Raw genomic sequence first — 22,298 nt, 5'->3', positions numbered from 1 at the left:
TGAAATAAAATGTAAAAATGATTATCATGTGAACATAACTATCAAAAGTTTGTCATAATAGTGGAATTTAAATAATATTTCAGTATTGATATACCTACTTGTAGGTGTTAATTTTATCGCCTCTTTGGTAAAAACTATTTTATCGACGTTTTTTGAAAAGATAACAGTGAAAAGAATCAAAACAATTTTTCCACCTTTGATCAATTTCCCGAAACATGCGCACTTGAAATATACGATTACAGGAGGAAAGGACGTATGAACACAATGTTTTTGTTTGGATAATCGGAACATGATTTAAAACTGCACTTTATGCTTATAATTTGATTTTTTGAAGTAATACACATACCAAGCATATTTCTGAAGAAATACATGCACGCGGGTAAATTTTATACTTTAACATGAAAGAAAGTAATTTAAATGTATATAAAGAAAGTAATTTAAATGTTTTTGATATTTTTAAATCAATCTGTAACCTGATATAAAACTATATTTCATTCCTTTGATCAATATATTCTGATACCGGCGCATTTTAAGTGTACAGTTATAATTCTAATATTATAATTGTATTATATTACTTAATTACTATTACTATTGTACTATATTACTTAATATAATTCTAATATTATATTAAGTAATCTATAATTCTTTAAAAAATTATAGCTTTAATTTCTTCCTGAAAATCACATAAAAATTTATTGAAGAATTTTATTTCGAAGGTCTTAATGCAAATCTGATTATTGCTTAACCGAGTTATTGGTGGAATAAACATATATAAATTCTAATTAATCTACATTCTAAAAATAATTTCTTCCAACTCCGGTCTCATTTTAATCTCTAAATTGCGTGAGCTATTATTTTCCGCAGTGATTAAAATGCGGTATCAGCTACTTCTTTTCTAAAACTCTATAGGTTCAAAAGGGTTTCTCGTATTCTCTTCTTCCTTTTCTATTCGATGCGTCGACCGCACTCTACATGGTTTTGAAGAAGCTTGATAATCGAGAAAAAATAAACCTGGATCATTTCCCTAAAATTATGAAGAATAAAACTCGTTAAAGAAAGAAGTTCCTTAACATTTCCTTCAAAAATGTTTTACATAAGTATGGCAATTACTAATGATTAATTCATCACGAAATTTCTCAAACCACGAAATCTAGAAACTTGAAATTCGCATAATGGTATACCACTGCACATATCTAAGATTTTAGATGTTTTCTAAGAAATAATCAATAAAAATTTTAGCAATTAACACTTTCGCTGCCACGACTCACACCCAATATTCGGGTCCTCTGTCTAGTTAGATGACCCCTTCTTTGCTATCTCTTGACTGCAGTAGAGAAGGGTTCATCTAATAACATAGATGGTTTGGTTCAATTACATATTATCTGTAACGCACTAGCGCGTCATGCGGCAGTCAATGTGTTAAAAAATAACCGAAATTTTCTTCCGTAATTTGGTGCACAAAAATTATTTTTAAACCTTCGTAAAATTCGAAAAATATATTTTCGTGAAGTCAATTTTCCCGTACTCTGTGTTCGTTAATTTTTAACATAACTTACTACTGCTGTGACAAAATTCTAATCAGTTTCATTGTTTTATCAGATATGTGAGTCACGTGTTTCTATTATTGTTAAGTCTATGATAAAAAAATAATGCTACTTTCTTTGGATACTAAGCTCCAAAACAGAATGCTCGCTTTTACATACATTTCGTAAAATACACTCCATTTAATATCCGCTCAGAGTAAATGGACCTCTTACATCATCATTTTTGAAATTGTCTCAATTTCTCATGGTATTTATTTTGCAATTCGTCTCATTTTTGACATTTCAATATTTTTGTGAATGCAGTCGATATATCATATGTCTTTTAAATGCTTATCTTTCAGTTCGGAACCATTGAATAGTAAGAGTTTTTCTTAACTTGGTAAGTCTATCGATTTTCATTGTAATATGAAAATGTTTTCTGACAGTGATTTTGAAGTAATAATTCTTAAAGAGGGAATTTATTTTTAGCGTTGTTTTAACTTCTAATAATTAATCAAATTCTTTTTTTATTATCATTACAATAATGAAACGTGATATCATTTTTATACTTTCAATGGATATTTTAAAACATATTTTTCCGCTATTTTTAAAAATTAAGGTATCTGACTACGTTTGGGATGAATTTCTTGAAAAAGGTTCGAAAATAGTTATATTTTTTGAATATTTGCATAAAAAAAACAAGTGTGAAATCAAAACATACCAATTAAGTGGCAGAAGTTTTTTTTAAAAAAATTGGGGGATTTTTTTTTTTTTTTGCTAAAAAGATGCATAAAGCAAAAACCTATTAGTTTAGAGATTCATCAAATGATTTGATTAAAATTGTGCAGATAGCTTAAGAAATATACTATATAGTTCCTGACCTAAGAAGTAAGCTTTATTTCTATTCATTCTTTAAATATTGGGCATCGACTAAGTAATAACACGAAATTTTCAATTTTTTCACATTGTTATTAAAACAACTATGAAATACTTCTAAATGAAGAGATTACTTATTCTCTAGTTCAGGAACTGTGGAATATATTGAGAAATTATCATACCAATTTTGAACAAAAATATGCATTAGATTTTAATTTATGAAGTTTTGTGCAAGAAAATTCTATCAAAGATTAAAATGAGAGAAAATAGCCTCTAAAAATGTAAAATTAACATTAATATATACGTAAATGCAAATATTAAAATTTAGTGTAACTTCTCAAAAAATAGACTTACACAAAATTCTAATGGTTATATAAAAAAAATCTATTCAATTAAGAATAAAAAAAAATAGAAATTTTCTTCATAATTTCGCAAAAAATCGACTTCTCAACGTAGTCACATTATCGTGTAATGTAAACGTTTTTGATTTTTGCATATTGACGGAAAAGTTGATTATTGAAATTATATAGGTCCTTAACTTAGAAATAATAACCGTGAAGATTCAGAGATGATTCAAACATTAATACAAAAGCAGTTATATTTTCTTATTTTTTTATTATTATTTTCTATTTTTTTGGCAGCAAGGGGATTTTTATATTTCGATAATTCAACATAAATTTCGCATAAATTCTGCATAAAAATTTCCTTTCTTTGTTTAAATTTCATATTTAATTTATTGATTTAAATGATATTTTACTGCACTTGTAAATAAAATCCATTTGAAATGGTAACTATATAACGAAATATATCCAATACATTTACTGCTATTTTGCTCTTATCGGTATCTTAAATATCAACTTGCAGTTGAATTTCTATCGCAAAGTTTTTATTTTTATATTCAAACTCAAAATTTAGGATAGATCACAGACCTTTAATCAGGCAGATGTAAGACACGAAGAAAGTGAAAAGATTCACCCTCTATGAAATAGAATTGGCTAAGTGATTCTCATTATTAAAGTTTCAGATTTCATTCTCTACAAATCTTTGAGAAACTAAGCTCTGGACTAAGCTTTGAGGACTTAGTTAACATTAAATACTATAAATATCCTGGATCAAAGTAAGGCAGTTCCAGGCCACATAAGTGTTAAAAAACATATGAACTTTTGGAAAGGATTTGTTGAGTCCTTGTTAGAAATGAGCTATTAAGCCATTTACTTTTAATCCTTGACCTTCCAAAGCGCGGGTGTATGTAAGAGAAGTAAAGAAGAGTTGCATTTCATATCGTTTTACCACAGGGTGCTCGAAAGCTCGACTTTGGATATTATTGTAATCCTTTCGGCGAATTCTTAGTTAAAGTTTGGAATTCGAGTGTTTTAAATTTAAATTATTAGTAGTAGAAATAATCTTTTTTAAATTTTAAAATGATGCAAAAAAATAATTTTTGTGCGATGACATTTTTTAATGTTATCGTAAAAAAAAACTCCAAAAATCAGTTTTGATTTTTAATTTTTTTAAATTTCAAAAAGAAAAATACTTTGAGAAGCACATTTCCACCCTTATATTTGTGCCAAATTTGTCGTCTCTACGTTTTCTCTAACATGTAAAGCGCCAATAAATAGAACACACATTTTCCTATATTGTTAAAAAAGGTTTTAGAATTATTTTTTAGCCTGAAAGGAAAACTGCAAATGTATATACACAAAAAAAAACCTTTGAATTAGTTATATTAGATTAGACGTATTACAACTTTATTGTCTACAAATAAAATAAACAAAAAAAAGGGTTTTTTACAGTATTGCACACTGGGTGAGGTTCTGACTGAGAGTGCTTGTTATTTATAAAAACTTTTTGTATTTTATTATCTAAATTTCTGTTCTTATTCATAAATTCCTCAAAAAAAAAATCCATTTATTGAGAACAACAACCAAACAATTTTCTTAAAGAAATCAATGAGGTAATATGTTAAAACAGCTAGGTGTACTTTTCACATCAGAATGATCTTCCTAGTAAATTGTAAGATCATTGTTGTATAGTCATATCAGCAGTCCTGAAGTAAGTCCAGCAATCTACTGGATGTATGAGTTGAGTAGCTTTATTTAACCTTCTAGATAACTGTACATCCGTAGGGATTATGATTATTTTGCTTCTTCACTTGTGGATTCTCACGTTCTCTCATCTCACGCTTAGAGAACTGAATGCCGTGGGAAAGGACACAGTAACATGATTTCAAGCGCAGCATACCTAATTACTTTCCAACTTTTGTTTCTAATTGGGTAAGTACACGATATTTTAATTTAATGTTGTTAATCGAAAAATTTTAATGCCATAATATATCAATGATATATTCGTAAAATTTAATACTTTCGACACTTTTATTAACTTTCTTAATATAAGAAATAAAAACTAAAGTTACTCTAAAAGTTAAAATATTTTTGCTACTCAAACGAATGTATTAAGTGTGTTTTTACTAAGAGTAACATTTTAAAATCTAACGTAGCTTATAAAATCACTGATTTTAAGAGTAATATTATAAAATTCTACGTCGTTGTAGAGGTCATTTATAAATAAATATAGTTCAGTTTCTTTTATGGAGGAGTTAGAACGTTTTATTTTGTTGGATTTACTGGCTCCAAAATAAATTGGGATCTTAATGAACAAAGAATTTTTAAAAAAAGCTAAACATAGAATGAAAATGAAAATAAAAAACAAACAAAATGAGATGCAATAATTAATAAAAATATTGCATCGATTATTTGAGTTTTGTTGCTGAATTTTTTCTCACTATACATTTTTTAAAAGTTGAATCCAAAATTTTTCAGTTGGGATAAGATTTGCTTTATTATCAAGCCATGCTAAAAATAATTATGATTTTTCTGCATCTATTTATATTATGTCAATTCCTTCCCTATGACTTAATGATAAAAATTTGCACTAAATCATAGAGCTCAGTCCTGCTGATATGTAAATGCTTCACAACTGGAAAAGATCTTGAGTAGAAAGGCTTTATATTCTTCTAACTGGCCGGAAATATTTTTTTATATCTCTATTAATCGCATAAACTCAATTCAAATCTTTTGATCTTATATAACTCTAGAACTTAAAGTCAACAAGATGCTTCATGAAAAACAAGATGTAAATATTTTTCAACTATTACCTTTACATTTTTATGTCATTTCTGCGAAATATGATAGTTGGCCTCGTCGTTCTAACTAATGCTACTATGCTAACTGTTTAATGCGGATTTTAATATCTACAGTTTATTATTTTCAATCATTGTCTAACGCTCATTAATAACTTATTAACTATTATTAATTAACTTATAATTAATTATTGATTTATATATTTATTTAAAGAATTCTGACTTTTAATTAATTTTTCTGACTTTTAGCTTAACTGATTAAGCTTACTTTTTCGCAGATTATGCCAAAACATCCTTATGATGAGCTATATAAAATTTCTCAGCTTTTTCCAGATTATTTTCTCCGATTATTTACACACAATCTTTCATTTCATGTATTATAACTTGTTTATAAGCATTTTCGTGTACTTTTAACAGCCTAATTTTACTACCTTGTACCTTTTCAAAAATTTTAAGATAGTACTTTTGGTTATGTTTTTCAACAAATTTTCTACGAATTTTTCCTTAATTATAGCTTCTTTGTGCCTAAATTATAATACTTTAAATAGTTTTCCTGAAGAAATGTGAGTTTTTAAAGTTATTTTCTTAGTTTTATTTTTTCAAGCTTCTTAAATGAAACAACACGAAAATTATCCCAAGTGGCTTAACAACAATTTCTTAGTATTCTGAACGGATGTAACATTTCCTTTCGTTCCAATTAATGGTATAATAAACTAGATACGACTGAGACCTGAATTTTTCCAAATCAATCAAATGAAGTTTGCCATGAGATTTCCTAAATCTGATTTTCCCAAAAAATTTCAAATATTTTCTCCACTAATTTGTATAGGTAAAAATTGTGGAACGCCTGGAAAGTATTAAGTGAAGTTCTGTTGATGAAGAGGAAATGAAAATGTCATCAATGAGCTCTCGCCAACCACTTATAATATCTTCAACAGCATCATTATCTTCTAACAATAATTTTTGATTCTCTATTTTATTAAGCATAATTTTCATACAAAGATGATTTGCATTCAATAAAGCGAAGTTTTGCAATTTATAAAATCTGGATTTGATATAAAAGACAGAATTGATCTCTCTACTTTAACAAAATGAGAAAGAGGGATTTATCAGTAATGAGTTGTTTCACTAAATAATATCGCTCATTGATAATTATTAACTTCTACTGCTTGATTTTTATTTGCTTGTTATACTGCTTCATTTTTAGCATTATCAAAAGATGCATTTGCTTTTTCGTTTCACACTTAATGGAAGAAATTACTATTATTATTATGCAATTATGTACCTTGTTATATTATATGTAGAAAATTGATTCAGGACTTGGAATTACGGGTTTAAAATTCTCATGTCACGTTTACTTTAAAGCTCTGTTTTCTTGGATTTGATTAAATGCACCCATTCATATTCGATGACCAAGAATAACCTGGGACATTTTTTTCTTTCTGTTTCATAGATTAATTATTTTTGTAAGGAAAAAAACTCCAGTTACAGGAACCGGAGGAATATTAAAAAAATTATAATGCATACTTCTTTTGTAGATGCGATTACTTATTTTTAATAATGTCATTTAGAATTATCTCCTATAAACTCTATTAATTTTAATGTCTGCATTTGTATATAAGTAAAGTGATACTCTTTTAATTAATATAACGTTAAAAAACTCTATATTTTTTAATTATTATTTTGACTACCAAGTTTATTTTTTTCTTCCAGTTTTGTTGAACCAACGGTTAAAAGACCACATGCCGTTGAGTGGGAACACCAAGAAACACTATTTGCTAAACTGACAAATAAAGAGAAATACAATCATAGGCTTAGGCCATATGCTACTAGAAGTAGGTTTATTTCCACAGTTTTATTTATTTATTTATTTGCTTTCTCGTACACGAAGTTTAAAAAAAAATATATTGTTATCGCCAAACAATTCGAGTTTGCGATTTTGACAAATCTCTAAGTGTCAGAGCTTCCCGAGTCTAAAAAAGTATATTTTTGGAATTATGTCTGACTATGAGCGCAATAACTCTACAATGTATTGAGATAGCGGATGAAATTTGGTATATCGATTACACAGTATATTTCTAGATTTCTGTCAAATTTTGTTTGAAATCCATGCAAAGAAATTCTATCTGTCCGTCTGCAACATCATATGTCAATTTTAGGTTCAGATTGAATTTCAGTTCTTGAAATAATATTTCCAAGATTTTATTACATTTGTTTAATAAAATGTAATATTATTTTATGTTTCAGATGCTGTGAGAGTGAATAACAGTATGTTCATTTACAGTATATCATCTATTGATGAAGTGAGGACTGTAAGTAAAGTTGTACTTTATATTCTAGCAAATCTCTACTAATAATAAAAATGAATGCTTGTCTGTTTCTCTGAGTATATGTTGGGGGGCCTATAGACCAGACTGTTTCCCTTAAAGCCATCAAATTTAGTAAATATATACTTTGGGGGATGGAAATGTGTAGCTCAGGGGGATTTTTTAAAAAGTTAAATCAATTAAAAATAAAACAATTTTTTTTAAATTTTTCCACTATAACTTTCAAAAATATTACAACAAATAAAAAATTTCTACATTATCTCAAAATTCAAAAATAGTTTTTAAATAATACAATTTTTTTCTATTATTGAAAAACTAATTAATTTTTAAAAAATATTTTAAATGTATTTTATGATAATATATTTTCTTGCTGAAATGAAACTAGAATCGTTTTCATTATTTTTAGTAATATTTCATGCTGGCTTTTTTCCACAGTTATGATAGAGATATGATAAATCGGCTTTTTTTTCTTCATCTTGAATAAGCTATAGAATTTAAGACATGTTTTTATTAAATTTTTTGAAATATTTTTATACTTGTAATTAAAGTTTAACTTCAGAATCAAGTAATGGTAAAAATGTTTAACAATGCGTCTATTTTTAAACATCACTGCTCTTTTCTGTTATATAATTGGATTCATAAAGATATAGACAGGAAAAAATTAGGGAAATGCAAAACACAATGAATAGATATACAGCTACGGACAGAATAGTAAAGCTTTTAAAATAAAAGTTATATGTATATCAAAATTTGAAATTTAAAAATATCTTTAAAAAGAGTCTGTGGTAAAACTATGCTATACTGTACTATCGACTTTGAACTGGAAGAATAAACAAAACTGAACTCAATTTATAATATAAACCATGCGTATAGATGTACATTAACTCATCGCAATTTAAATATCCTCACAATAGCAACTTGATTAATAATAATTCAATTCAAATGCCTGTCTGATTTATCGCATTTTACAACGATGAAATCCACCCCAAGTACTCATTCTATAGATTTCAGTTTAAAGTTTTTTTTAAAATTCAATAGACCAAGTTGTAGTTTTTCTTGCAATACGAATAGCCAAAATAATTGACTAAATAACTGTCGATTCTGCTGCAATTGATTGTGCATTAAACTTACAAAGTAGGCTTCTAATACAGAGAATATAATCTTTATCAAAAATGTGTGTTTGTAAATTAGAGGAAATACAATTGCATTATAAGGACATTTATGAATTTAAGAAACTGTATTGTTTTCAGATATGTAAGAAATGATTAGGAAGGCTATCAGATCACAGATAAAAAAATTACACGAGTTAATATCAAATTGAATAACTTTTCTAACTTTAATCATTTTGTACAGGAATATTCGATGCAAATATTATATAGACAAACTTGGATCGATGAGCGATTGAAATTTCCACCAAATTCTAGTGTTCCAAAAATTGTAGGAGACAATTGGCATGCTCAGCGGATATGGACGCCTTCTATCCATGCTGTCAACGATAAAGAATTGGGTTCTTTTACTTCTGGTGGCGCGGAAGGTACAATTCTTATGCATATCCATCCAGATGGACAAGTTTTACTCAGCAAGAGGTAAAATTTCATTTATTTCCTCTTATTCTAAAATGATTTATTAATTTCATTGCTGCGATAGTTATTTAGTTAGTTTGTATGAATTTCTAACGAAAAAATCTTGCCTCTAGAATGCGATTAAGTTCTGTTGGACAGTGCAAGAGTTGTCTCTCTTCTCTTTCTCAAATTCTAAAATCTCTTAATTTATATTGATTTTAATTTAGTTCCTATATAAGTAGTTTTTAAATGCCAAATATTATGATAAACTTAAATAACAGAACTTTTATTTGCCTCTTATCTTCGAGGAAGTTGATTTTAGCTTCACACTCATAAAAAAACTTAATTTAAACGCAATTTTAAACAAAATATTAAAACTTAAAAAATAAACATAAAATTTAAAAAAATAAACGAAATATTATATACGAAATTTGCCAGAGATTAGTCTATAAATTGCAAAAATAAATTATGTCACACTATAGGTAAATTTGAAAACATGAAAAAAATTATGGAACCGATTTGTACTTTTGAACACGATTTTTATTTACATGAATCATACAAATTCAACAACAAAAAAAAACAAGTATTCAGTTTATGTAACTATTGCATGTAATGTGAAAAATATATAATATGTGCTCTATTATATGTATTATAAATAAAAATACAGCTTAAATTATATTTTAATTTGTAATATAAAATTTATTTTTTATATTTGTAAGTCGCATATGCCGCATGGAGAAGAGAGAGTGTATGCCTCATCGTTGTCAGCAGACTCTATTATACTGATTCTTTTTAATGGCTTTCATTAGTCTTCAAATCAGTATCACAGTATACGCTTAGAAAATATAAGGATCACTGTAAGGCAGCTTGTTTAAGAAATTAATTTATTTTTTCAATAAATTATCTAATATTGTGTTGTATCAAACAATATTTATAAATCGAAATGTCGAAATTAATAGTCTATATCCTTTTTAAAATATATCACTGACTGATCTGAGTATAATTGTATTATGTTTGATATTATAAATATCAAACAAAATACTAAATTCTTTTAGTGAAGGATTGTATGAAAAAAACTTAAACCATCGCATTCGAAGATTTTTTTTAGTTAGAGCCGGCTCAACGAAGTGTACGGTGAACGGGAAATCATCTCTAGATTCGAATCGAATACTAAGCTTTCAGGCACATGGCGAAACTTTTTTTCTGTTACGCGATTTAATGTAGCATTTTTATATATATATATGTTTCTTTTGTGAATGATTAATTCTGATAAGTTCGGGTTTGAAGATAGTAACCATAAATATATGATAATTTACTGAACTATTCTTTCACATAATTTTTCTATAATTATATACTTCATGAGAAAGAGTAAAACTGGATTTATAAGTTCAGACTAATAGAGTGTAGCATATTATTTGGGAGACAAAACTTAAGATTTTTAATTATATATATATCTATCATAAGAAATTTAATATCAGATTATATGTTAATCAAAACTTATTGATAAAAAATATATTAAACTGTTTCAAAATATAATTTTAGAATATTTTTGAATCCATTTTTTACTTATTAAATTCAAATTAGAATAAAATATTGTTAGCAATCATATTGAAGCGCATTTAATTATGCATTCATTTTCTCTGGCTCATTCAATATTAGGGTCAAGCTTCGAGCATATTGCGAAATGCAATTTTATAGATACCCCATGGACAAACAGCAGTGTACTTTGGAAATAGAAAGCAGTAAGTAAAATACATTTGAGAATAAATTAATAATAAAAAGCATTTATATTAAACCTTACCAGTGGAAAAACATCAGTATTGCATGATTTTCTATTGCATGAAGCAGTTTTCAATAAATTGTGGTCTAAGTAAGAATTTAAGCTATAATATGCTTCTTTTTGTGAAAATACTATTAATGAAAATATAAATTTTCTGTAATTTTAAATTATACTTTCTTAAATGTTTTTCCACTTGAATTTTTTAAAATTAAAGTTTAGTTAAAACACACTCACGCACTAGTTTTCATTCTCTTTTCCATTTAAAATAATTTAGCCATCAATAAATAATAAATATAAAAACATATAAGTAATAAATTATAATCAATTCAAAATCAAATTTTAATTGCGGCATCTGGTAATGGTAGCGTAGAACTCGACTGAATCATCTTTGCTATGGATTTTGTATATATATATATATATATATATATATATATATATATATATATATATATATATATATATATAATATTGAAACACTCATTTCGAAAATATTTATTTTAAATTTTAATTTTTAATTAAAATTAATTAAAAATTAATAATTTTTAATTTCAGTTTCTTTGTTAAAACATAACATTAAGTCAAAAAATTTCCTCCTTTTTACTGATTAATAATTAAGTTATTCAAAATTAATAGAAAAGACAAAATTTAAATTATGTCAATGCACAATGCCACGGTTACAAGGCAGAAGTCACTTCTGATCGGGCAAATTTCCGAACTGGCTTAAATAAAAGAAGCAAAAAAATTTATTTGACGTCTTACAAAAAATTGTAAGACGAATTATCGTTTGCTAACATCTCAGAAAGATTAAATTCTCTGTCATTGAAAACATCGATATTCTCGTAAATACCAGCGGATAGTTTCCCACGTCGTTTTGACATAACACAATATATAATCTTCACAAAGATTAATAGAATAATCGCAATGTGCTTACATGTTTTTAACAGATGTGATTACAAGTTGTCTACTATATTTATCGATTTATCTACATCAAGTGGCCTTCAGAAAATGTGTTCGAAAATAACAATAAAAGAATTATGCAACACCTAACAAATATCAACATCATACCAATGAAAGCTAGATAAAAAAAAATCAACATCATAAGATTTTATTAGAATAATGTAATCTTGATTTATATATGCATTACAGTTATTCTTACGAATATTAAATTGATTTACTTTTATTTAAAATCGAATTTTATGATTTTTCTTATCTTTGAAATAATAAATTAGTTACTATTTTAAATTCAGGTTAATGCAAATTCCGAGTGTCAAAAACGCAACAGGATATCCTTGAATTTATGGGACTAACTTTAAGAATAGGTAAAATATATATAACTAAGCATTTTTTATAGTAATATGGGGTCGGAGGTGAAAATTGTAGGTGTAAAAAATAAGACATGCTGAGAAAAAAAAAACTCTTTATTTATATATATTTTTTTAGAGCAGGCGATGTACAGGTTTAGTTTACGTAGCTTAAATAAAGATGAATTTTTGGAAAGCAAAATATTAATTAATTATAAAGGTTTATTTAGTTTCCATTATCAAATCGTTTACAAACAATTTTATTGAGTTTGAATGGCATTGTGCTTAACTTCAAACGATTATTTGCTTTTATAGAATATTTTTGAGTGATGAAGCGATTTACGCTCTCTGAGAAAGCAAACATGTATCTTATCTTCGGAACTTCGAATTGTAACAGAAGAGGGGCGTTAAGGTTTTACCATGAACACTTCCCCAATAAAGCAAGATTGGATCACAACATTTTTACACGTTTGCACCACCAGCTTTTGCGAAAGCCGTTAATTTCATGTTAAGAAACCTGATCTAGGCCGTTCAGTCCTACCATTTCTTGTTGTCTTTACCTAAACGTTTCATCCTCGACTCTATATTGCTATATAAAAAAAAATGCTGCTTGATATGTATTTTACTACGCTTAAAGTTTGGCCCATGAATTCAGGGACACCTTGTACATGTAAATCTCTGCTGGCCTTGTAGATCTCCGCAGGTACATACGCCATTTCGAGAACAAGGATAGGAAACTACTTTGTAAATTAACAAGTTTCTAATTCTCCTAGTAACATAAGGTATAATACCTTCATTATTAATGACGGAATGCATCGATTCTAAGTATCATGCGTATGAGTTCTTGTGAGGGGTTAATGCACGAAAACCCCGCCCTTATTTGTAATGTCTATTTTACCTATTTCACAATATCGAATTATCCATGTCGTTCAGCTTCACAGGATATCGATGGTGGGTCTAAATGCTCTCAATAATTACATCCTAAAGATTCTATTCAGTTATTCCAACAATAAGAAGAACTCTTTTTCTTTCATGAGTTTCATATTTTTATTATTAGTATACTATATTATGAAATTCTTATAATAATCTGCAACAATTTTAAAATGATGGAGGCATATCATGAAAGGAAAACCGAAAGAACTCTAAAAACAATCAACAAAAGCAAAGGCAAAGTATCTCAGTATAATAATAATAATCAAATAATATCTCAGAAATAAGCATTTAAAAAATTTGTTACATCAAAAGCAGTCAGCAGTTTGTTGTAAAAAATAAAATAAAGGAATACAAATATTTCAAACCCTTAAATTTTGCTTGAATATAATCGAAATTTATTATATAATTCTATTTAAGTGAACTCTCCTCCAGGACATCAATATAATTTTTTTAGGAATAAAAATCCATTTTATTAAAGATCACAGGTGAAAAATATCAAATTCTTTGGTATTTCTCATGGATAAAACTTTTTTTTATTACTTAAGATTAAAAATAAACAATGCCATGGTAATTTCAAAAATGGCTGATATTTCTTTTGATGCATTTAAATGATACAAACTTTCAAGAATATTTGATAAGCGATGCATATTTCTAAGACAGACAAATAATCATGCAACATTTACATATATCATGCATGCACTCATATATTATTGTACACAAAATTTACACAATATGAGTTGAGGAAAAAAATATATATATATAATAATATGTGTTTTTTACTTACATAAGTTATTTTTTAAGGGTTATATTACAATTTTTGTACTTTAATATTTTCCGTTAATTGTTTTCCTGCTTTACAGGTACTCTTCCAAATACTGCTTTAGAATTGGCATGGTCTGAACAGAGAGCTTTAGAATTGAATCATAAATTTCTGCTCACAGGTTTCATATTGACGAATTATACTCTAGAAAACATTATATTTTCTTATCAGGACACTGGTAAATGGAAAACAATTTTGTGTTTTGTAAATGTTTAAAATTTATAAATTTGTTCTCATCAAAATACAAAAAAATGATAGTAGTTTTGGAAAAAGCAAAGCAAATGACTTTCTCGTTAAATATTTACAGGCAATTTCAGCCGGATCACGGTCCGATTCAACTTTGAAAGGGAATTTGGCCATTTTGTCCTGGATGTTTATATTCCAACTATGTTGTTTGTGGTAACTTCGTGGCTGTCCTTCTACATAGAAATCCCAGCTGCACCTGCTAGAGTGACCCTTAGTATAACCACTATGTTGACTCTGGTAACGAGTGAAAGAGCTATACGAGAAAAATTACCTAAAGTATCCTATGTCCATGCTCTTGATATATGGAATGTCGTTTGCACAGGTAAGAGATTTAATTTTTTAAAATATACTTGCGAATATTGAATAGAAATATTTAATGTACTTTAGTAGTCACATTGAAGAAAAATACTTCATAACTTTTCAATTATTCCTCTGTGCTATTGTTATTTTTTACAATAAAAAAAATGTCCAACAGAAATTTTTTTTAATACAGCTATATCTGCTAACAAAGTACATTAAGCTTAATCTGAAAAACCATATCTTCCGAGAAAATCACTTTAACTCCTTCAAAGTAGAAAAATCATTTTGTGCTAGTGATTTGTTTGGATCTCAAGAAGCGCATGAAAATAACTTTTTTTATTCACCTTTCAGAACAAAGGGATAGATTACAAAAGCGCTAATATACTGTGATTGGCGAAAAGTTTCTGAGCAGCAAGTTTTTAAATATATGAATTGTACATGAGAATCCAATTCTTCGCATGCCGTATAGTTCCAAATCGTCTACCACAAAAGCTTCAAATTTTGTAGAATTGCTGACTTTATTTCTGCTGGGTTGGCTCAGAAAACAAATTTTTGTTGAAAAATACTAAGTTTATTGAAAAACTCTACACCCATATTCTCTTTACTTTTAGTATCTACCACTTAAAACATTGCACATGACTCGGTTACTTTTGACCATACGCTTAGCGAAGCTTGCTCGTAGTTAATTGCCCATTTAACATAGGTTTAGTTTATTTCCCACCATTTCACCCTTCTACCCATACCATAATCGCTCATAATCGGATATACGTGGTCACTAAAACAACATTACAGCTAGGGATTGCAATACCGGACCAAAATTACAATACCGGTATTCGGTATTTTTTAAATCTTAATACCGGGATACCGGTATTAGAAATTTTAGAGAAAGAAAGAAAACACAGGTGTTTCTTTGTTTTATTTGCTGGTTTTGTTAGAGAGTGTAAATATCACAAAAATAATTTGTAACTTATAAATTATAACAGTATATAATCACAAAAAAGTAAAGGAACATCTTATTTATTTAAATCACAAAAAAAGTCTAAATATCACTATTCAGTCTGTGGTACTAATACAAATTTTTGAAATGTGATCTTAAAAAACATAATGCATCAATTGTACTGTCATTAAGCCTGAAAAGTAATTTTGTGTAAAAATTACCAGCTGTCGAAAATGCTCTTTCGGCATCTACGCTAGCTGGTGGTACTGTTAGCAATGCGCGATATATTTTTTTCAAGTATTTACCTCTAAATCCCTCATCTTCAAATAAATCGATTTCTCGTCGGATCATTTAGGATATAGCTGATTTCTGTATTGTATTTTGGTTCGTTGAAATTTTTTTTATTTATCGCTAATTCTAATTTTTGTTCAAAAGACAATTCCTTTTCACTATCGACAATAGTGACATCATAATCTTCGATAATTGAACCGAATTCTGAATGTGGATAGGTTTGTGGGTAAAAAGTTTTAAGAAAATTTATTCTAAACTTAATCAGATTTGAATTGGTTATTTTCTTTTCTTCTTTTTCATTTTCATTTTTAAAATCATTATAATTATTTAAATACCATAAGACATTTTCTATTTCGGTATGCTTTTCTTCTGTGCGATTTTTCAATGTAATTCTTTAGATAGTGATGTGTGCTGTTCTTTCAGTGACTGCAACATGAAATTTATTGTTGCATTAGCTGTTAAAAAATTAGAATCTCTCCGACATAATGCCTCAATAGTCAGTTTTATTGGAAGTAGAGCTGATATAGTTCTGGATATTAAGTCAAATTCACTATCTGAAAAATTAATTTACGGGTTTAAATCGATTATTGCTTTTTGGATTAGATTTCTCAGTTTCAAAAATCTTTCCATCATTAGGAGTAAACTGTTCCAACGTGTTTTAGAATCTAATATTAACATATATTCTGTTTTATTTTCAGTTAGTATATATTTTAGTAATATATCCTTTTTATAGAGGAACGTTTAAATATCTTAACAATTTTTTGAACTTTATAAATTATAGGAAGCAATTCTTGATAGGTTAATATTTCATCCTCATTAGCAATATCTTCTTCAACAATTACATTGTCATTATCTTCATTGTCAATATCACTCTTACTCTCTTCAAAGTTGGAATCCGAAGTTTCTATATCCACATTATTTGGATTCTTCTGTTCTTTATTTTTTTGGTATAATACATCTATTACTCCTAATTGAATTCCACGTGCATAGTACAACTGCTGATTTGCACCAATCAACTTTCCAACTTTTTTCATAATTGTTGCTGCATCAGTCGTTATGGATACAATATTTTCTTCAGGGATAATCCATATTTCGCTACTTTAGATTTAAGCAATTAATTAAGCCATCAATTAACTAATTAATTTCGCCCGTTATTGAGACATAAAAACAAAAACGTATGCTATTTTGTCATGTTGGCGATCCCTGAACATATAGTGGTGACAATTTTAAAAATTTCTAGTAAATACCGAAAAACCGGTATTTAAACTTGTGAATACCGGTATTACAAAATTGTACAAATGGCTCAAAATATGCGGTATCCCTGTATACCGGTATTGCAATCCCTAATTATAGCGATGTAGTTTCACACGTTAGACACTATGTCTGATCAAGGTTATTGGTTATTATAATAATCAAAACTCTATGCTATCATTTGTTGGTATTCTGCCGAAATAGATATATTTACAAATTAAAAGTTTTACTCCTTTTCGTATTTTTACTGAAAAATATATTGAAGAGTATCGCAAAAATATAATTTAGATTTTTAATGAGTTTCAATATCGTCGATTTATATATGAACACACACACACACACAATTTTTAAAAAAAAATGCCGCGAGTTTAACTTGTGAAGCTTGGCAACACGTTAAACTTTCATAAAAACAAGGACTTGCGTCATATTTTGGACCAAATTTATCGATGGAGTGAAGTTGTTATTGTAAATACAGATTATATATATATATATTTCATTATACAAAAAATAAGCTTGTATGCGAAGATTCTTTTTATGTAAACGTTAGCAATCATGTTAAATCGAAAATATACGAATTTTAATGGAATTCAGATCACATGATGAGAGAGTTGCATGATAAAAATAATTGCAGATGTCTAATATTTAAAGATTTTCTTACACTAGACTATGACTTCTGAAAACTGTATCAAGATGCTCCAAAATTAAATAGATTTTGTGTATGAATAGATACTAGTGTTGTATGCATTAGTTAGTGCTAAGTCACTCATTTTTAACGAACATATCATACTTGTTTCTATTTATTATAGTTGCTTTGAGGCCTGTGTATATTGTGACTAAGATTAAAAATAAATTTTTTAAACTTGTGAAAAAACAATAAAAAAATTGTACCTAAAATGTTTAACTACCATAATAAAATAGTTTTTTTTTTTTTTAATTTTAAGATGACTTAAAAATTATTTCATTCAGACAGAAATCTCTGAATCTGTAACCGTAAAACATTATAACTACGAAATTAATAAACAACAAGCGCACGATGTATGCTTTCTTCATTTGTTTAATTAGCAGTCATTAAATTATGAAGATAAAAATGAATTGGTTCTCACTACAAAGAATAATAATAAACCTATTTTCGAATATTTTTTTTTCTCATATAATGTTGAGTGAAAACTTAAGTAATGCATTAAATAGGAGTCTATATAGTATTCCTTAATATACGATACACTCTCGAAAATATTTTCTTTTAATATAAATTACATTTAAAAACCATATTTATTCACTACTGCATAAGTTAAACATTTTACATTAAAGAAAAGAAATTTTGCTTAAAAGAACTTTATTAATAATACTTTTTTGGACGATAGGTGAATTTCGATGTTTGGAAATTTGAAACACTGTGAGTCGAGCTATCGAGCCGCCATTCTATAAAATGGAAATCTTTTGAGACTGAAAAACTGTTTAGCTTTGATGAATGTAAATAATAACCCTTCATTAATTGATCTGATATGATAATAAAAAAACATATCAAAATGAAAAATTATAGTTGAAAAACTTTTTTTTTTAATTTCAGGGTTTGTGTTTGCATCCCTAGTTGAATATGCTTTAGTTAACTACATATATCACAAAGACAAAAGGAAAAGGAAGAAAAACGTCGGTATGAAAAGAGCGGAAAGTACCGCTACATTTTGTTCAATGGAGAGCGACACTGGATCTAATTTAAAAGTATTTTCCAAAAAGGTAATGTTTCTCTTAACTGTATACATTATTGTATCTACTAATTTCATATTCTGTTAAACAAGCTCGATTCATTGCTTTTATAAAAGTATATATTACACCAAATTGGAATAAGTACTTGAAAGTTCTTGACATTCTAAATTGATTCTTAAAACTACAATGTAATTATTTATAAATTTAAATCCAAGATCTTTTACCTCATCATTAAATTTTTCAACGATTTTCAAAATAGATTCAGTTAAACAAAATAAGCAGCTAAAGCGTACAACATTTATTTTTGAATTCTTAATCAAACGGATTTCAATAAGTAAAAGATGGAAATGTATCATCAGCAAACTATTCATATGTGTCGGTAATGCTTGACGATAATAGAAAACTTTGACGAGTTGACAGCTGACCTTCAAATTCACATAGTTGAAGGAATTGCTGAGAAGGAGGAAAATATACTCAACAGTGAGAATTTCGATGAGAGACTTCATAGCTGACTAAGAATTCTATGCCGCGGAGAACCACAAGCAGGTCGATTAAAAAACGATGTTATTAACCTGTTCTCCAATTAAATATATAAAAATGGAAATTTTAAAAATTATGAAATATGGGGATTTTATGATATTTGGGAAATTTGAAAATATTAACACTTAGTCAAGTATAATTAATCAAATTCCTACTGGTTTTATAACTTTCCCTTAGTTATAACAGTATTTATAAATATGAGAGTCTGCTTAAATAGTACTTCAGAAAATTTGGATACTGCGAAGTTTTAAATCATAATGAATAAACAAATAAGATCATAAAAATTTTCTCAAAGTTATTAAAATAAATAAATAAATGAGTAAACCAACATGAATCATTGACATATTGATTAAGTTGAAATGTGAAACTAAAAGAAGGGCTTCATAATGTACATTGCCCAGGACCTCAAAATACCTAAATCTATCAATGACGCTCAAGAAATTGAAGGATAACTTGATCGTTCCGTTTTTCGTGATGCCAAAGGTTGGCAATTTGAACATCTATTGTAGTTAATAAACCTTGTGTACGTATAAGTGCGTGCATGCCTGTGCTTTTAAGTACTAACGCATTTTTCTTTCATTTTTCTTCATTTTTAGTTTCATTTTCAATATATAATAAGTATCAAAAGTATTGAAAAGGAAAACTTTTTGTTGCGAGAATCATTTTTGTCAATTCTCTGATTTAAAAGTAACAGATCATTATAAAATACTGTAAAAAACACAAGTCACAATGGAGTTCCCATTTTTTTATTATTATTATTATTATTATGAAGGACATGAAAACACTTTTGAATAGCAAAACAAATCAGTTGTTTTTGTTTAGAATTCATGTCAGTCAAAAATATGTTAAGTAACTATTATATGTACCTGAAAACTACAGAAGCCATTTTATTAATAAAATTTTAAATCTATCGCCATCAAAATGGAAGTTTTCGGATATCTTGATGTTGTTTATTATAACTATTATAAATTTTTCTCCTCCGCTTTTCTTTTTCAATGGTAGCATGCACTGTCACATAAAACAGCATCTCTATTATGAGACTGTGCCTTTTATCATTAGTTAAAAAAAAAAATGCGTTTAATTTGTTACTGCAAAAAGTATTAGAAACATTGTTCTTTAATTTCATAAAGATTTGTAATTTGTGATTCATTTTCAGGGAGAATTAGAGCCTGGAATGCCAAACAAGAAAGCTGCGTCCTTTGCCTCTTTCGCTGATGTGCAGAGTGTAAACCAGATGGAAATTACTTGTGGCTGGCCTCTGGATGAATTTAAAATGACTCCCCAAGATATTGCGAATAGCATAGATAGAAAATGCCGTGTTATCTTTCCAGCAGGATTTATAGTTTTCAATATTATTTATTGGTTAGTTTTGTTTCTGTGAGAATGATTGCATCGAAGTCTGCTGTACTTCAAGAACAGTTAAATTTAGTTAGAATTTCTCCAGGTATAGCGAGTAGGACAACGAAATTCTTTGGAGTGCATTATCTTATAAATATTCTGAAGGAAATTGTACAACAATTTATTTAGAATACTTATAAGACAATCGTTTGTATATAAATAATTTGCAGTTCTTTTTTTTAATTATTGTTCTATAAACTGTCATTTGTAACTTTTTATCATAAATTTGTATTTGTGAAAAACAACACTATGTATTTTTCAAGGGAATCTATAAATAAAGTAACTTTTTTAAATAACATACTTTTATTCAGTATTAGGTCCAGACATTTAGATGTATTCCTATATGTATTTCAATATTTGAAGAAAACAAAATAAAATAAGCTTTAAACACCACGGTCCTATTTATTGAAAAAAGATATAGTTACAAGATCCTTTTTACTTTCGCGTATATGAAGTGTTCAATATTTTGTAACTGTAAAAGAATTCGGTGATTTGTCAAAAAAAAAAAAATTACTGACTATATCCATGTTTCAGACTCCTCAGAGTCCAAAAAACATATTTTTGGAATTATATCTTCTGAAAATGAACAAAATAACTCAAAAACATTTTTAGCTAGAAGGCTACAATTTGGTATATGGAATATGAGACGACTAAGAACTCCTTTTTTTGGCTTCTGATCACAATAACGAAATTATTTTGAAGGGAATACATTTCAAATGATAAGAAGCTACTGCTTATTGTCTGAAATTTATTTTACCGCCCATTCTCAACTGTTCACCAAAGAACTGTTTTTATATTGCACTTCTATAAAAATATATTCTATTTCATGAAATAAAGCATATCAAGACTATTTAATATTCTCAATTTGATATTCAGTGAAATCTCGCTTAAAACCCTCTCGATTCCAGCGGGGCGGTTTGAGAATTTACCCTATAACATCCACGTGGGTCGGTTTGGGGCGGCTGCTAGCCGTTTCAGGGGAGATGGGTATTAAAAGCGGTACTCTACTGACCACTCCAGGAGGTCCTCGTTATCTTCGACAATCGCGGCTTTTTCACAGTAGTTTCCCCTGTGCCTTAGGGCGGTAGGGGTTGAGGAGGAATTCACTAAATAGGTTGTTGGCGTATATTTTGTATTTTGAAAGCGTTTTAGTTTCCCCTGTGCCTTAGGGCGGTAGGGGTTGAGGAGGAATTCACTAAATAGGTTGTTGGCGTATATTTTGTATTTTGAAAGCGTTTTAGTTTCTATTTTCAGGTGTTGTTAGTTCAAAATTGGAGAGATTTTATGGCCATTTGTAAAAGAAATTTTCCACTGAAGTTCTCTGGTAACGATGAATGATATATAAGGATACCGACACGTTGTTTATTTTT

At 27.9% G+C, this 22,298-nt stretch overlaps 1 protein-coding gene across 4 annotated transcripts; it reads left to right on the top strand.

The window, feature by feature from the left end:
* The first annotated feature begins 1,636 nt into the window (after positions 1-1,636).
* LOC129976174 (gamma-aminobutyric acid receptor subunit beta-2-like) lies at positions 1,637-21,239 on the top strand. Of its 4 annotated transcripts, none has more exons than XM_056089618.1 (11): positions 1,638-1,791; positions 1,886-1,923; positions 4,587-4,672; positions 7,252-7,373; positions 7,786-7,850; positions 9,219-9,451; positions 11,087-11,169; positions 14,302-14,439; positions 14,569-14,829; positions 18,854-19,020; positions 20,687-21,239. In XM_056089618.1, the coding sequence occupies exons 3-11, from the start codon at positions 4,620-4,622 to the stop codon at positions 20,909-20,911; spliced, it is 1,347 nt and encodes a 448-aa protein (XP_055945593.1). In that variant the 5' UTR covers positions 1,638-1,791; positions 1,886-1,923; positions 4,587-4,619; the 3' UTR covers positions 20,912-21,239. The 4 variants fall into 4 exon arrangements, with proteins under 4 accessions (XP_055945586.1, XP_055945593.1, XP_055945600.1 ...); XM_056089625.1 differs by having other exon boundaries at positions 4,508-4,672; XM_056089611.1 differs by lacking the exon at positions 1,886-1,923 and having other exon boundaries at positions 1,637-1,791.
* Positions 21,240-22,298: the final 1,059 nt, after the last annotated feature.

Source organism: Argiope bruennichi, chromosome 1, assembly GCF_947563725.1.
Source record: "Argiope bruennichi chromosome 1, qqArgBrue1.1, whole genome shotgun sequence".
In the NCBI taxonomy this organism is placed as follows: domain Eukaryota; kingdom Metazoa; phylum Arthropoda; class Arachnida; order Araneae; family Araneidae; genus Argiope; species Argiope bruennichi.
This window is presented reverse-complemented; position numbering and strand designations above follow the sequence as displayed.

What these genes read in the sequence shown, in the direction of transcription:
- LOC129976174 (XM_056089611.1), top strand. An exon ending in CAACTTTTGTTTCTAATTGG is followed by an intron (nt 4,673 to 7,251) that starts GTAAGTACACGA and finishes TTTTTCTTCCAG; the next exon opens with TTTTGTTGAACCAACGGTTA. An exon ending in ATGGAATGTCGTTTGCACAG is followed by an intron (nt 14,830 to 18,853) that starts GTAAGAGATTTA and finishes TTTTAATTTCAG; the next exon opens with GGTTTGTGTTTGCATCCCTA.